Source organism: Pelodiscus sinensis, chromosome 26 (genome assembly GCF_049634645.1).
Source record: "Pelodiscus sinensis isolate JC-2024 chromosome 26, ASM4963464v1, whole genome shotgun sequence".
NCBI classification, from domain to species: Eukaryota; Metazoa; Chordata; order Testudines; family Trionychidae; genus Pelodiscus; species Pelodiscus sinensis.
Genome location: NC_134736.1, coordinates 22,083,521 through 22,099,573, shown reverse-complemented (window position 1 = coordinate 22,099,573; position 16,053 = coordinate 22,083,521). Strand labels below are relative to the sequence as shown.

Genomic DNA, 16,053 nt, shown 5'->3' with positions numbered 1-16,053 from the left:
CTGGTCTGGGGAACAGGATCAGTTTCAATTTCCTGAGCTCAGGCTCTACCTGCCTCCAGCAACAACGGGCTGTTCCCCTCCCTGGAGCTGACTCAGGCTGTTTCCTGGAAGGGGAAGAGCCAGCAGGAGACATCCCAGCCCTGGAGGCTTTTGTGAGAAACGTCCCACACTATGGTTGTGGCCCTGGCACCCGCCCTTGTGCTGGTGTGGAGGAGCCCTGGGGCATCACATGGACCCCAGAATCCACCAGGCTGGGCTGATCAGCTCCCAGACCTGTGTGTGTAAGCAGCCAGAATGAGGCTTGTGAAAAAATCATTGTGTTTGATGTGTGATGTTGACAGATAAAGTAACAGTTGATTATTTGTGTGTATCTAGTTACATGCTCTCAGTTGCAGTTTTACCATGTTCAGTTTTCACAGCAGTGGGAAATGCTAGGGGGAGGGGCAGGCAGTACTGGGCTCAGACAGTTACTATTCAGTGACAGACACTGAGATTCAAAGAGGAAAATCTTTATTATTAAACCACAAATTGTCAATGTGACTCTCAAAACAGACTAAGTGAAAGTCCTTCAACCATAAGAAATTCTCAAGCAGCCTGGCTCTTCCTGGGCCTGTGTGGAACTTTCAGTTACTATGAAGGGAAAGATTTTCCCCTCAGTTTGCGAGTGGACAGTGAAATCGAGGTTCGCTGGCATCTGCTCCCTCCAAGCCCAGTGACACCCAATTCTCAGGCCAAACACTTATCCCAGCTGGAATCCATGTTTCCGGGGCCCGATCCTGACGTGCGCTCAGGCTGCTTGGCTCGTTCTAAAGGAGCCTCAGTGTCCCTGGCGCTGCCGATGTTACTGACTTTACGGGTCCCGCACAGGAGCGGCCAGGCCGGGTCAGACAAAGGCCCCCCCAGCCCCGTGCCCAGTGCGGGTGCCCCAGGGGGAGGGAACAGAACAGGGATCCCCAGTGACCCGCCCCCTGCGGCCCGTTCCCAGCGTCCTGCAAACAGAGCCGGGGGGGGGGGAGCTGCCTGCCCAGGGCGAGGACCCGCCCCCCCCGCAGGTGACACGTTCTGGGGCCCGAGCCCGGCGAGTCCGCGCGCTCCCGCCCCAGGGGCCCGAGAGGCGGGTCCGTGTCTCGGCCGGAGGGGAGCAGGGGGCAGCGCGCAGTCGCGTCACTGGGCTCCGCGCTCTCATTGGTTGGTGGAGCCCCGGCCCCGCCCCCTTTCCGAGTCCCTGCCCCGCCCTTGGCGACCCTGGGCAGCCCCGTCACTCCCGGCCTGACAGCGGGGCCAGGGGAATCCCCGTCACCCGGGCGGGAGAGCAAGGGGCGGGGCAATGTACGTCACTGATGATGCGGCCACGGGGGCGGGCAATTGTGAGTCACTGGGGCGAGACAGCCCGGGGAACCCCTGTCAATCGGAGCGAGAGCAAGGGGCGGAGGAAGCAACGTCACAGTGGGGGGCGGGGTCCGTTGGGCTCCGGCTGGGGCCAGTGGCTGCCACGGGGCGTGCTGGGGGCGATGGAGGAGGCGGGGGGAGGGGCAGGGGTTGCGGGCGCTGCGGGGGGGGGGCAGAGGGGGAGCGGGCGAGTCCGCGGTGGCTCCTCATCTGCAGCGCCCTTGGCCCTAGCGCGGGGCTCTGGACCCTCCCCCCGGCGCAGCAGCTGGTTCGGGGCCGCTCCGCTGTCCCGCGGGAGGCTCCCCCCGCAGAGCCGGTGCCCGCCCCAGGGGAGCTGCTCTCGGCACAGACACGCGGGGAGCGGCTGCCCCGGGGCCTGGAGAATCTCGCCCCGGCCTGGCTCCCACAGGCGGAAGCCACGTGGGGCCCCGCGGCGCTGGGGGCGTGGCCGGGCAGCTCGCGATCTGAGCTAAAGCCCGGGCGCTGGATTCCGAGCGGAGTCACTAGCCCGCTGCGCATGCGCGGTCTGAGCGCGCCCGCCCCATTCTACACCCCGCAGCCGGGATTTTAGTGCGTCCCCGCCCGTCACTCCCCGCCCTGCTTAGGCCCCGCCCCCTGCGCGGCGGCCGCAGTAACGTCACGCGGCGCGAGGTTGGAGGCGTTGTGAGGGGCCGTTGGCGCGGGGGAGCTGAGGGGGGGGAGTCGGCGCCCCCATCCCTGCGGTCCCTCCGTCGGGCTCCCTGATTCTCCCGCCGGGCTCGGGGTGTCTGGGCGGGCCGGGGGCGCACAGAGGGGCTGGGAGGGGGCTGCAGAGTGTGCGGGGGGGGGGGGGATATTAACACGGGGAGGGGAGGGGCCCTGGTCTGAGGGGCGCAGAGACGGGGGGGGGTCTGGCTGGGCAGGTGGCTGAGGGGCCATGGGGAGGATCTGGCGGGGGCAGCGGTGAGAGAAGATTTGGGGGCTTTTTCAGTTTTTAATTGTGATTTTTTTTTTGTATCCTCAGTGCTGGTGCCTCAGACCCCCCCCCCCCGACCTGCCCCCCTACTGCCGAGCTCAGGACAGTGACCCGGCCCCGGTCCCCCAGCCCAGCGGCAGCCATGGCTGCAGAGAGCCCCGTGGAAAGTGTCCGGGAGGAAGCGCCGCGTCCCGTCTGTCTGGAGGATTTCACAGCCCCTGTCGCTCTGGAGTGTGGGCACAATTCCTGCCAGGCCCCCCTCAGCCCTCAGGGCAGAGACACTGAGCAGCAGGGACCCCTCCGGCCCAACCGGCAGCTGGCAAACGTGGTGGAACTAGCCAAGCCGCTGAGTTTCCAGGCAGCAAAGAGAGCAAGATGGGACGGGGTGTGCGGGGAGCACCAGGAGACTCTGAAGTGGTTCTGTGAAGAGGATCAAACTCCCATCTGTGTGGTGTCTGACAGATCTCAGGCTCACATGGTGGTGCTCATACAGGAAGGTGCCCAGGAGTACAAGGTACAGAGTTACAGTTGTAGAAACCATTTTCATATTTAGCTAGAAGCCATCTTGTATATCAGAAACCATTTCAGCTTTTCTCTCAAGCACGTAAACCAGAGTGAACTTTCTGTCACCCCGTGAGAAGAGGCCTACAGGATGGGCTATTGGTATGTGTTAATTGGGCTGGTTGGGACAGGAGATGTACTCCCTCGCACCTGTCCGCCATCTTGTTGATAAGGCTTTGTTTTTCCAAATTTAATTGAGGATTTCTGTAATTGGATGCCCTGACGTCAGACTGTTTAGTTAAAGGTATAAAGATACTAGGATTGATTGTATTAGCAGCTTTACTGGGTCTGGCTCTGCTGTGACCACGTTTGGCTCATGCTGTGCTTTATTAATTAATAAAGCTGCTTGTTAGCTGCCTAAACACAGAGGAGCGTGTTTTTGCTTCGACACTGTCCAGTGTGTTTTAATTACAACGTTATTTCACGAACAGTTACTGGGCACAGTTGTGACACAGCTCAGTAAAGCCTACAAGACATGCTGTAAAAAGTAAATGCTCTGGCTTTGTGGCAACTTACGTCAAGATACCCCATGTGGGAAAGGTTTCTCTGGGGCTGTGAATCCTGAAACCCAGCCCTCTCTGGGTGTTTGCACAAGGGAAGGTGTTAACAATCAGAAAGAGTGGCCTGTACCTCCTGTGATCTAAACCTATCAGTGAGCTGCCTTGGGACTGGAGAAGAAGAGGTTACAAGCTGTTATTGATCGGTGGAACAATCTGTCATTTGCCTTCTAGACCTGCAATGGCAGCTGGGCCCTGCACAACATCCAGCAAGGGAAAGTCCCTTCTCTGAGCAGGTCACAGTCCAGTTAGACAAACTGTGGGAAGTGAAGGTGGGGCAGCACATAGTCGCTCATAGTCGCCAGGCACGTCAGGGATAGAGTTTAGCACCGTACCCTGTTAGACTTACACTACTCCCTGCCCCTCAGCATCACTGAACAGTGATAAAGTGTGGCTGTTTAGGAGGGAAAGATGCCTTGATAAAGCCCTAGATCCAGCAGGGAGTGAAGGTTTCTAATAGGGATTCCGAACTTCTGAGGTGCTCCATGAGGGGTTAAACTCCAATGCAGCTGCCTGCACTAGATGAGGTTGCTGAGCTGGATGCTGTATGGGGCCCCGAGCGCCTTCACGCCACCCATAGCAGGACTTTAGGAAGTGCAGGTCCATGCCAGACACAACTAGGAGTCAACTGGATTGTAGCAAGAGTTCAAACTGGTTAACTGAAGAGCTAATGCTTATCAGTGCTAGTTACTGGTTAAACTCCCCACTGCCCCAGCAGTGCCTGCTTCCCTCTGGCAGCTAACGTCAGTCTGCACCTGCTGGGAGTTCCCATTAGCCAGCAGTCCTTGTGGCCACCCCCGGCAGACCTCGTGAGAGATCCTCGGCCCAGGAGAGCCCATTTCTGCTACCAGCCTTTCCTGTCAGCAGGTTAAAAAAATCCTTTTACTGATAAAATTATAATCAGTTACATGATTAGTATTGTTAAGCATTTTTACCTCCCTATTCCCCACCTGCATCATTCTTTATAAAGGTGCCACCACTGATCCTTCCCTTACCCTCGTAGGTGTCCTGCTGCATCCTCAGTCTCTTCTTGTGTCTTTTTCTATGGACACAACCAAGTCCAGGGCTGAGTCCCTGCTGGACAGGGGCAGAGCTCCACAAAACTGGGACTCTCTTAAAGGCAAACAAATGGGCTCCCGAAATCTAATGGGGTTTGCCCTTGTGCATATCTCTGTTTCTTCAGGAAAAATTGGAGGCCCATTTGAAGACTCTGAGGGAAGAGAGAGAAAAGGTGCTGGGAAGGAAAGCAATAGCAGAAAGGAAATGCCAAGAGTATCTGGTAGGTGCCTGTGCTTTGAACTAGCAGGGACTGGCCGTGGGAGGGCTGTTAGCAGGCAGACTCCTGTTTTGGCCCTGGTGACGTTGGGCTTGTTTGTGTTTCTCCTGGATCATGAATTGCTGGCTGAGATCCATGTGTAGACAGGCCCTGAGCTTCCATGTCAGTGCATGAGTTAATGTCCAGTCTTTGTGGTTTTCCCAGACATCCTCCCCAAGTGAGCTGAATGTCCCTCTGAAGGGCTGTCTGATCACTTGGAGTATTAACATGTTTCCTCCTTTTTCCTTCCTGGTTATCTCTGTCAGGCTGGTGCTGAGTCCTGCCTCATGCTGCTCAGGGTCTGAATTTCCAGAGCCCACGAATAATAAAAGTTACTGCCCATGACAGACATGGGAACATCCCTTTCAGAGGGACACAGGGCCCAAAGGAGATGCTGGGAGAGCCACCTCTGCCTACTAACCACAAAGTACAGTCAAATGTCACACATTTTAGGGTTTTCCAAGAAAGTCTCCCTGCTGCGCACTCAGCTCTCCATGAAAGGGCCCTGGGCTCCATTCATGCCCTTGACCAGCCCTTTCCCCGCTTTCATACAGAAATGGATGCAAGCCGAGAGGCAGATGATTGTGGCTGAGTTTCAGCAGCTGCGGCAGTTCCTAGAGGAACAAGAGCGACTCCTGCTGGCCCAGCTGGAGAAGCTGGATGAGAAGATTGGGAGGCTCCAGACTGACACTGTCAGGAAACTCTCTGTGCAGATTTCCCGTCTCAGTGAGGGGATCAGTGAGCTGGAGGGGACGTGTCAGAAGCCAGCGAGTGAATTTGTGCAGGTGAGACTGAGGAAGAAACATCCCAGCTCCCCACACGGGGACGGGAGGCTCCTAAATCACAAGTGCTGAGGTCCAGCTGTCAGATCTTGGTGTAACTCCAGGGCAGGGGCTCTCTTTCCATGTTTGCAAAATCCCTTCCCTGAGGTCCTCTGTGTGTGTCCAATGGGGCTGAGATTCTTTTCTGTGTCTTTTTTTTTCTAGGACGTCAGAAGAACCCTGAGTAGGTACGTGGCTCTCACTCCCCTCACGCTGCACAGCTCAGGGAAGGAGCTTGGAGCTGATGTTAGCACCACATCTCCATAGGGCTCTAAGAGGCAGATGTTAGATACGAATATCTCTGACTCATTGAATTCTGAGAGTCTCACCGTCGCACAGCAGACTCTGGGATTCCCTATTCAGGGATCAGTCTGACCTCAAGTGTTTCCTGGAGCTGTCACCTCCCTGGGGACTAGCTACCTCAGGACTGTGAGGTAGAACGTGGGCCTGTTGCTGCTGGGCACTGGGCACAGTCAGCCCAGGGCAGCAAGGACCAAGAGTCTGTCCCAACTGAGGGCTGTTTGGAGACCTGTGTGGAAGGAGCTGGGGAGGGAGGAGCTGGTGTCTCATTCTAGTCCCTAGTGGACAGATTCCTTCACCTGGGAACCTCTTGTCTTTCAGTGTCTGGAGGCCAAGGAGTGAGTTGGCCATGAAGACTCAATTCCCCTTTTGTCCCCCAGCCAGTCTCCCCAGGCCAGAACTGAAGAACTGCTGCAGTGGGGCCTTTCAGGGGAAGGTTTCATGGCCATGGGATATGTTGTCCCTGCTCTTAGGCTTGGAGAATTGGAGGATTCTAACTCCAGGCCTGTTAGAGCTGAGGCTCACTAGCCAGAACTTATCAGCAGTAAATGAAATACAATCACATTGAATTGTTTCTATCCAGGTGTGAGATGGGGCAGTTCCAGCTGCCAGAGGAGATTTCCCCTGAACTGGAAGAACAAGTCAGAGGTTTCTCCCAGGAAACGATTGCTCTGTCGGAGACTCTGAGGCAGTTCAAAGGTAACTGGAAGGGATGGATGAAAGGAAAGTGGTTCAAGTATCTGAGACCATTGAATCTGGCCTCTGAAGTCAACCTTCCCCTGCCTCAATTCCCACGTGGAGAATGATGGCCCCATCACTCTGCTCTCCTTAGAGACACTGAGCGAACAGACCCAACTGATTGCAGATAAATCCAGGGATCTGCAAACTCCGAACCTCCCATTCAGAGACCAAAATGGCCAAAGTTACTGTGATGGCCATGTGTTCTGCCAGGTTATGATAAGAAGCAGTAAGTGAATGAGAAACCAAGTGGGAGGGGGTGAGGAGAGAAGAGTAAATCTCATTTACAGCGTCTCTCTCCTGGGACGGGTGTGAGGCTGCAGGGATGTTGGCTCCATAGCTGGGAGGTGCCCGAGTGAGGAAATGAAAGTTTAGACTTTCATATTAAATTCCTGAAACAATTCAATGTGATTGTCTCTGTCTGGTCTCTGATACAATTGAAATGCAGCGTTCAGCATGGGGACATGGTTATAAACAGGAGAGCCTGGAATCTCCCCTCTCTTATCCCTTCCCCCACCAGACACTCTGCCCTCTGCACTGGAGAGAGCAAGAGGAAAATCCCTGGGAACTCTCAGACAAGGTGAGTTTGCAGGTGGAGAGTCTTTAAATGATGAAAAAATTCCAGTGGAAACATCTTCATGGGGTTTTCATTAAAGTTACCAACAACGGCAACCATAGTGGACTCAGACCTAAATCACATACACTGATCAGTGAGGAGCCCCAGGGGCACTGTATGGGGGCCTGTGGATAGTTGGAAAAACACTGGTCTGGGTTTGTGATGCTAAAGGGGTGAAGCTAAAGCACACATAGGATGGCACCTTCAGGCTCAGATTTCACTGCTCAGTTTCAACATGGGGTTGGTTTCAAACAATAAATAGGGTGAAAGGCTGAGAGCTGCCAGGCTTCCACTATATCAGGTAGTTCAAGGCGAGAAACTGCTGGATTCCCAAGGGCTGTTAGTCTAGTGGAAGCATGGGCAAAATAAGAGTCCATGGGTCTGATCCACCCAACCAAGCCATTTGATCTAGCCCACAGATGCCACTCTCCATCTGCAAGCCACTCAGAAAAAAACTGTGAGCCTAGAGGGGAGGAGGAAAGGGTTCAGACATTGCTTCCACCCCCAGAGCAATCTTATTCGCTGGTTTCTGGCCAGAAACAAAGCACTGCGCCCCTTCCCCTCTGGGTCAAGTATTTACACACCCACATGGCCCTGCAGTCTGTGAGAGGGTCGAGCAGGCTCCCTGCCTGCCTGAGGTGCATGGCCTCTGCCCAGGAGTCACTCAGATAAGGCTCCTGTCCAGAGCTTGCCTCTGACACCCCAACCATCTCTCTTCCCCTCCTAATCTCTGCTCCCCACTACTGCCCCACACTCTGCATACCCAAACTCTGTCCTCCTGCTGCAGCTATAAATGCAAGAGCTCACTGTGGTCAGAAACCCACAGCCTCTTATTTGTCCACTCAACCACTTACTTTAAATATCTAACTTTAATTTAGATAATGAATAGTTGGCTAATCCAGTGTCCTAGATCACAGCCTGCCTCCTTCACCCAAACTCCCTCTTAGACCCCTCTGTCTTCCATCCCAAACCCTTGCCCCAAATTTCCTCTTCATCCCAGCATCCGTCCCAGACCCTGCATTTCCTGCATTAATGTCATGGAAGAGTGCAGCTCTCAGCCACTTTGCATTTGGCCTCCCATCAAAATGTATTACCCACGCTCTCGAGTGGATAAGGCTCAGTGAGAGCCAATAAGGGACAGCTGAAGCCAGACTATTTCAGGCTAGAAAAGAGGCACGAATGTTTGATAGGGAAGAAGATTTGCTGCTGAAACAAATGAGCAAAGAACTGGTGGATTCTCCATCTCTTGATGTCTTCAAATCACGGGGACTTTCTAGAAAATACACTTTGGGGAAATGGAGCCTTGTGCCTGGGGAAATGGACTGAGTGTAATGGCTTGTGCCACTCGGGGGGTCCGACTTCATGATTAAGGATATCTTCTGATCCCATGAATCTTAAGATCTCATCCTGCAAACACTCAGCGCACGTGTTTAATAAGTATCTGAATAGTGGTGGTAATTTCACTGACTCTGTTGTGAAAAGGCTTTATATCATCTTTGTCAGATGAGAGAGCAAAGTTTGTGCTGCAAATCCATGAATGAAGACTAAGGGTTTTAAATACAGCAGCCTGCATTTAGCCTATGTCCATGTTCAGGCAGATGAATATGTGGCTTATCAGAAACGCTGGGTGCTGAGAACTAAATCCCATTGTTGCAGATGCAGTAATGTAATTCAAGTCAGGTACAGAGAGAAATGAATGTGGATTTGGGATCTAACTCCTGTTCATGGAATATCTAGACTAAAGCTTTTGCCCACAATGGCAGACTCTAGCACATGTGTCACCAGGGACAGAGTCTGGGTGGAATGGAAGTGTGGAAAGGATTAAAGCCCCTTCTGAAATGTCTCCAATTCCCCTTCTCCCCCTGCCAGGCTACAGAACATCCATGTCTGACTCCAGTTCAGCCCCTGGCCTGCAGAGCCAGGGACAGGAAATAACCGTGGCGGAGCCGGTGAGCTTCGAGGAGGTGGCTGTGTACTTCTCTGAGGAGGAATGGGCTCTGCTGGACCCGGGCCAAAGAGCCCTCTACAGGGATGTGATGCAGGAGAATTACGAGGCTGTGAGCTGGCTGGGTAAGGATTCCTGTCCCCTTGTGTAACAGAACCTGGGTGGGCTCTGGAGCAGCTGGGTTGGGTTTGGTTCAGGGTCCCTCATTGCCCGAACCCTCAGTATCAGCAGTATCTGCCCCAGTAATCCTGGCTGCTGTGTGAGAGGAGGTCCAGCGACATAATAGTGGTGCTGCTCTTCCCACAGCCAAGGTCTCATGTGGTTCTCACCATCATGCCCATGTTGTGCCTTGGCCGGAGGTGTCAGTGGAAGGGCCCAGGCAGGAACGGCAGGTACCTGCAGCTGCTCTTAGGGTGCGTCTAAACTACAGGGTAGGGGGTGAGTTATTATGCAAGGGGCTCTGAACCTGTCTGACCAGTTACCTCCCAGGGAGTGGAACAAAGGAAGGAGGGCGAAGTCAGCCCTGGCGGCGGGGCAGGGCTGGAGGAGAGTCAAGTAGTTTCTGTTGGGGATGATGGAGGCAGCCTAGGGAAGGGGCTGGAATTTAGGGGCCCAATCTCCCCCATCTCTAGGGGGGCTGAGGCATCCTAGGCCTGCCCTGTAACCCGATTACATCTATGCTGTACTGTATCCTGGAGACGCAATATACTCCCTCTATTCTACTGGCTGGTGGAGTCTGTTTGTGCCACTAAGGGGGGGCAGCAGTCGGGGAAACCCCGATGCGTCGTAACAGCCGCAATTGTTTAAATCGCGGCTTCAATTCCCTTGGCCGATCAGCCTCATCTACATGGCTCCATCGACGGAGTCATGTAGTTTACACACACCCTTAGGCTACGTCTAGACTGGCATGTTTTTCCAGAAATGCTTTTAACAGAAAAGATTTCCGTTAAAAGCATTTTCGGAAAAGTGTCTAGATTGGCACGGATGCTTTTCGGCAAAACCACTTTGTGCGGAAAAGCGTCCATGGCCAATCTAGACGCGCTTTTGCGCAAAACAAAACTCAGCTGTCTACCTTGACCCTTTTGTGCAAAAGGGACTTTTGCCCGAACGGGAGCAGCATAGTATTTCCGCAAAAAGCACTGATTTCTTACAGTAGGAAGTCAGTGCTTTTGCAGAAATTCAAGCGGCCAGTGTAGACAGCTGGCTAGTTTTTCTGGAAAAGTGGCTGATTTTCTGGAAAAACTGGCCAATCTAGACACAGCCTCTGTGTCTGCAGGACCCCTTGTGCTGAGCCCCTGGAAGGAAGGCGCCAACTCAGAGTCCTTCCCTGCCTCTGGTAGATTCTCTGCAAGCCAGAGGGGCACCAAATGACAGGCCCGACTGGCCACAAAAGGAGGGTTGGTGCTGCTGGCAGAGTCAAACCAAGGCTGCAGAAGGAGCTGAACAGCAGGAGCATCTAGGAGCAGCAGAGAAGCAGCCCAGCCTGTCTCTACCTTGGCTGGCCACAGCAACAGGCCAGCACTGCCCTGGCTGTCTGCAGGGCTGACAGCTGTTGTGGGCACCCAGGCACAGTCAGTCAGGATCAGGAATATGGAGCATAGGCAGGGCCTGAAGTGGCCAACCAAGGATTCATTCTCCTGATCAGACAATTCCCCAGCCTCCTTCTGGCTCAAGTAGAGCACCTGAGCCCAAGAGCAGGACAAGTCCAGCCCCAAGCTAAGAGCTCTGTGGGCAGAGCCCACAGGGCTCTAGAGCTCTGCTGGATCCTTTCCCTCCCAGCCCTAGTGACCTCATGTGGCAGCTCAAATCTGAGTCCTGGCTAGAGGTGTCTGTCATTCCTGAAAGCCCTAGAGCTCTCCCCTTATGAGCAGTGTGTTCCTCTCCTGCCCAAGTATGCAATAGGCCCTAAAGGAGACTGAGTTGTATCCTGGAGCGTGCAGCAGAGCGCCCAGTTCCCCATGGGAGTCTGCTGGGTTATTCCCTATATGGTGGTAGGGTAGGGGGAGGATGGAATTAGTATGTCCTGGGATCTTGTACCAGCCAGAGACCAGTCTCTGGAAGGTGGGGAAGGAGCCTGTCTGGGTAGGAGACTCAGATCCTGGCTTTGGAAGCAGGAATGGCACAGACCTTAATGAACAAGATCAGCACTTGGTTAATTGCTCCCGAAATAGGATTTCCAGTCTCCAAAGCTCATGTGCTCTCCTGGGTGGAGCGAAGGGAAGAGCTGCAGATCCCGGATCTCCAAGGCTGTGAGGAAGGGGAAATCATCAGGGACACCCACACAGGTGAGATCAGCTAAACTGACTCAAACCAATTTCTGTGTTCTCATGATGTTGATTGTGTGTTTTCATCAAGTCTGACTGGCCCTTCAGCCTGTCTCAACTCCAGTCTGAGAGAGCTGGGTGGGGAAAGAGTTATGGGGGAGCAGGATGAAATCAGCTCATGATTATTGAATCTTTCCAGCCATTCTTTGGGTTTGTCCCCCATTTTCTGTTCACCATTCAGAATTTTTCTTTTAGCTCAGCACAGGGAATGACTCCTGTGTGGTTTCTCTCTCCCTCCCAGCAGGTGATGGGATGCTGAATGAGAACAGTGAGAGGAGTCCTCAGGAGGAAGGACCTGAGCAAATGGCTCCATGTGGGGTATTAGTGGAAAGATCTGAAGGGCATGTTTCTCAGAGTTCTGAGCAAGGAGAGACTTGTGAGAGTCAGCGTAGTCTACAAAGGCAGCAGGGAAACCATCCAGGAGCAGGACAGGATAAATCCAGTCAGAGGATCAGAAGGTTGAAAACAAACACAGAAACTGTTCAAAAGAAAATCCCCCATCAACATTCACCTTGTGCTTGCAGTGACAGTGCAACTCCTATTAAACATGAAAGAGCCCAAACAGGAGAGAAACCCTTCAGCTGCTCTGACTGTGGGAAAAGCTTCAGTCACAGGTCAGGCCTTTCTAGACATAGGAGAGCCCACACAGGAGAGAAACCCTTCAGTTGCTCTGACTGTGGGAAAAGATTCAGTGACCTCTCACAGCTTGTTATCCATAGGAGAGTTCACACGGGAGAGAAACCCTTCAGCTGCTCTGACTGTGGGAAAAGCTTCAGTCAGACCTCAACCCTTGTTATCCACAGGAGAGCCCACACAGGAGAGAAACCCTTCAGCTGCTCTGACTGTGGGAAAAGCTTCAGTCGGAGGTCAAACCTTGTTATCCATAGGAGAGCCCACACAGGAGAGAAACCCTTCAGCTGCTCTGACTGTGGGAAAAGCTTCAGTCGGCGGTCACACCTTGTTAGACATAGGAAAACCCATACTGAAGAAGCTATTCACCTGCTCTCACTGTAGGAAATGCTGCAGTCAGAGATCACACCTTGTTATCCATGAGAACTCTCACAGGAGAGAAATCCTTTAACTGCTCTGACTTTGGGAAATGCTATGAGAATTCAAGCCTTGTTGCATATAGTTGAACCCACACAGGTGAGAGACCCTATAGTGGGGGTGAGCAAAATGTTCTCTGTTGGCAGAATCCAGCCTTCCTAAGACTTTGATCCTGTCCACAAGGCAGTGCCAGGCCCCACCTCCAAATGAAGATGTACTGAGGGGGAAGGAGCTTAGCCCCAGCCCCTCTTCATGCTTTGTAGCCACTAGAGAGGAGGCAGCGCTAGGCTGAGTCTTTGCCACCCAACCTGAGGCCGGCACTAGAGGCACCGCTGCCACTGCACTGCTGGCCTCCAGGGCCACATGGCCATGTCAGGGGTGCCTCTGGGACTGTTCCTGGGCTGCATGGCTGCAGCAGCAACACCTCCAGTCCTGGACTGAATGGGAGCAGTAGTGGTATCTCTGGTGTCCGGTGTCTGGTCCTAGTCTGTGTGGCTGCTGCTGCAGCAGTAGAGCCTCCCTCTGTGGTGATGAGGACAGTGTGGCTGGAGATGTTGCTGCAAGGGGTCCCAAAGCCAGGTAATATTTGCTGTCCTTCCCAGACACTCCCTCCCAATATCCTCAATTCCCTTTTTCCCGGCAGCCAGCACCCCCAGCTTGCACTGACACCCTCCTTTTTTCTTGCACCCTGTCTCCTGACCAGACACTGCACCTTCCCCCAGGCCAGACACCTGCCTGCTTCTGCATCCTAGATCCTTCTTCAAGACCCCAACCCTTTCTTGAGGCCCCTGTCACGTTATTGGATTTTAAGGGGAACATACTCACCTTAAGATCATTGCTGTACTCACGGGAAACTGTTTGCCCCAAATTTTGTACAGATTGGGTCATGCGAGGTGTCAAATGATAGCTGATGTTGTGCTGATTCTATGTGTGGTATTCATGTACTTGTTTGGAGTTTGCATGGGAAGTTAAGACTATGGGCTCTGCTGATGCTGCGTATAGACTGCCTGTCATGAGGAAGGAATGTGCAATGAGTTACTATGCTAATCTGTATGGCTCCAAGGACAATGGTTCTCAGGGTGGCCAATACACAGCTGAGCAATGCGTGTGGAAAGCTGCAGAGCAGCCAGGGCACAATGGCTGCTGGCATATGAAACAGGTCACTTGACCATGTAACTAGCTCCAGCTTGGGAGACACCAGAAATGAATATCAAATGCCCTGAGGGGGCTCCATCTGCCTTGCTAAGTACAGAGACACGGGAAGGATTTCTGACCCATCCTGATATACAATGTATGCCAAAGACTTTTATGCTAGCAGTTTGTAACATCTCTGCTAAGATCCTGCATCAGTAACTTGCTGATTGATGTATACAATGTGTTCTCCTTAATAGCCTTACTCTCAACCTTTTCTTTCTTTTAGAATCGAAAGGTTTATTAATAAAGGATTGGTCCACTGTGATCTTGTGGGTAAGATGGAAAGTATAAATTGACCAGGGATTCATGCCTGGTTCTTTGGAACCAGGTGGATCTGTTCTGGGTTGGAGAGATTGGGCTGTATAACCCCTCACCTGTGTGTAAGCCCAGGGCTGAGTGTGGCACAGGAAGAGCTGGGGTATCTGAGGGATTTTGCTCATGAGGCTTCCTGCAGGCTGGATTGGCAGCTGAAGTACTCAATGTGACTGGTTTGTGGCCTGTTTTGGAAAGGTCTCCAGTCAAGGGCTGTCAGCAATTTCCCCTGCGTGGATTCCCTCAGCGGTGCTCAGGCCTGGCCTGGCCCGGCCAATCACAGCCCTGCCCTCTCCAAGCCTTCTGTAGATTACTGTTGCTAATGGAAACTCACTTAATTACATAATTAGTCAAGCCATTTTGCTAGAGCTGCATCTGGGCAGTTGCATTTAAATTATTAAAGAGATTAAACCTTTTAACTTTCTCATGTTAGTTGATCAAACTTTATTTTAAATTAAGTAAAATATTTATGTCCAATACATACTGTGGAGGTAGGCCTCGCTAGCCTGGCCAAAGACTGAACCATACACAGTGCGTCCTGCATCAGAAGCGAGCTTCCTAAGCAAGTTGAGCATGAAACCACAATGCTGTTAAACAAACAAACAAAATCGCACTGCTTGTAATTTGTTATCTGGTCAAGTAGAGATTACCATTTAAGGATAAAGTGCCTTCTGTTCTCTTTTCTCTGTAAATTTCCACTGTGACTTTGTAAGAAGGTATAAATATCTCAGGCATTTGAGTGTGAGGAAGGGGCTTGTATTGGTAAGGGGTGACTCCCTGCCATCTGTGACAACCCCCTCCCCCACAGCTGGGTTATTAATTTGGTTTTGTCTGTCTTGAACCCTAAAGCTAGCGTGTGTTTATTTCATGACAGCTGGGAGCAGCCGAAGCCAAGAGCCCTGTTCTACTGTGTCAACAATCTCTGAGGTGGCATAAAATCCCCTCTCCAGTTTCTCACCCTGAAATATCATCTTTATGATGTCATTCCTGGCTTCTTGATACAGCCTTTGAACTCTGACTGCAGAGATGTCTACACTGGCGGGTTCTTGTGCAAGAATGGCTGTTCTTGTGCAAGAATCCGCAGAGCGTCCACGCTGCCCACCTGTTCCTGTGCAAGAAGATTTAAAGTACGGCGTGGTAAGAGAGGGCTTCTTGTGCAAGAGCTATGCTCTTTTTTTAACAGGTGTAAGCCCTCTTGCACAGGGGCTCTTGAACAAGAGGGCAATGTGGACGCTCGGCAGGGGTTTCTTGTGCAAGAAAGCCCTATGGCTAAAATGGCCATTGGAAAGTTCTTGCACAAGGGAGCATCCACACTGCCATGGATGCACTTGCACAAAAGCACAGCTCACACATGGCAGTGTGGATGTGTTCTTGTGCAAAACTTCTTGCACAAGAACCTGAAAGTGTAGACATAGCCCAGATGTTTGCTTACCAGAGATGCCAAAATAGACTAAGCCATCTCGAGAAAGGCTTTTGCCAAAGCCAGGGATTGAACCAGGACCATTCAAATCTTCAGTCTAACACTCTCTCAACTGAGCTACTTTGGCAACTGTCTGCAGCTGTCTAAGGCCGACGCTTCTCTCAGGCATGTTTTTTTTCTGTGGCAGTATACAAGAGAGATGCTGCTCTCTGTGGCCCTGCAAGGCAAGATGAGTTTTGCCTGCCCCCCTCTGCCTGACTCGCACTTGGTCCCATTCCTGCCACTTTTCTCAGGGTGTTCCAGTGGCTACCAATGGGCAGAGTGAGTTTCATAATGTGCACCGCTAGTGAGGTCGTTTGCGCTTGTGCAGATGTGTGCTACTGTGGTACCCACCAGTTACTCACAAAGAGCTTAGCTAAATATAGTTTTATAATTTGATAGAAGAAACAATTCTGAAACAAGGGATAGTTAACAAGGTACATGACTTCATATATTTAGTATGAAATCAAAAAGAACATTAACGTTGCAACACATTCCATAGCTATTTCGTATCTTACGG

The 16,053-nt window shown here is 52.3% G+C and overlaps 1 protein-coding gene and 1 non-coding gene across 2 annotated transcripts; one reads left to right on the top strand and one right to left on the bottom strand.

Moving 5' to 3' along the window:
* The first annotated feature begins 2,275 nt into the window (after positions 1-2,275).
* On the top strand, positions 2,276-14,498 carry LOC112545380 (uncharacterized). The gene is given in 11 exon segments (XM_075909469.1): positions 2,276-2,858; positions 4,646-4,741; positions 5,332-5,562; positions 5,764-5,786; positions 6,482-6,597; positions 7,157-7,216; positions 9,122-9,322; positions 11,369-11,482; positions 11,763-12,519; positions 12,521-12,583; positions 12,585-14,498. Coding segments are annotated over 11 exon segments (2,106 nt in total). The 5' UTR covers positions 2,276-2,486; the 3' UTR covers positions 12,658-14,498.
* Positions 14,499-15,548: 1,050 nt separating this feature from the next.
* Positions 15,549-15,621, bottom strand: TRNAF-GAA (transfer RNA phenylalanine (anticodon GAA)). The gene has a single exon. It is a non-coding gene; the product is annotated as a tRNA-Phe (tRNA).
* Positions 15,622-16,053: the final 432 nt, after the last annotated feature.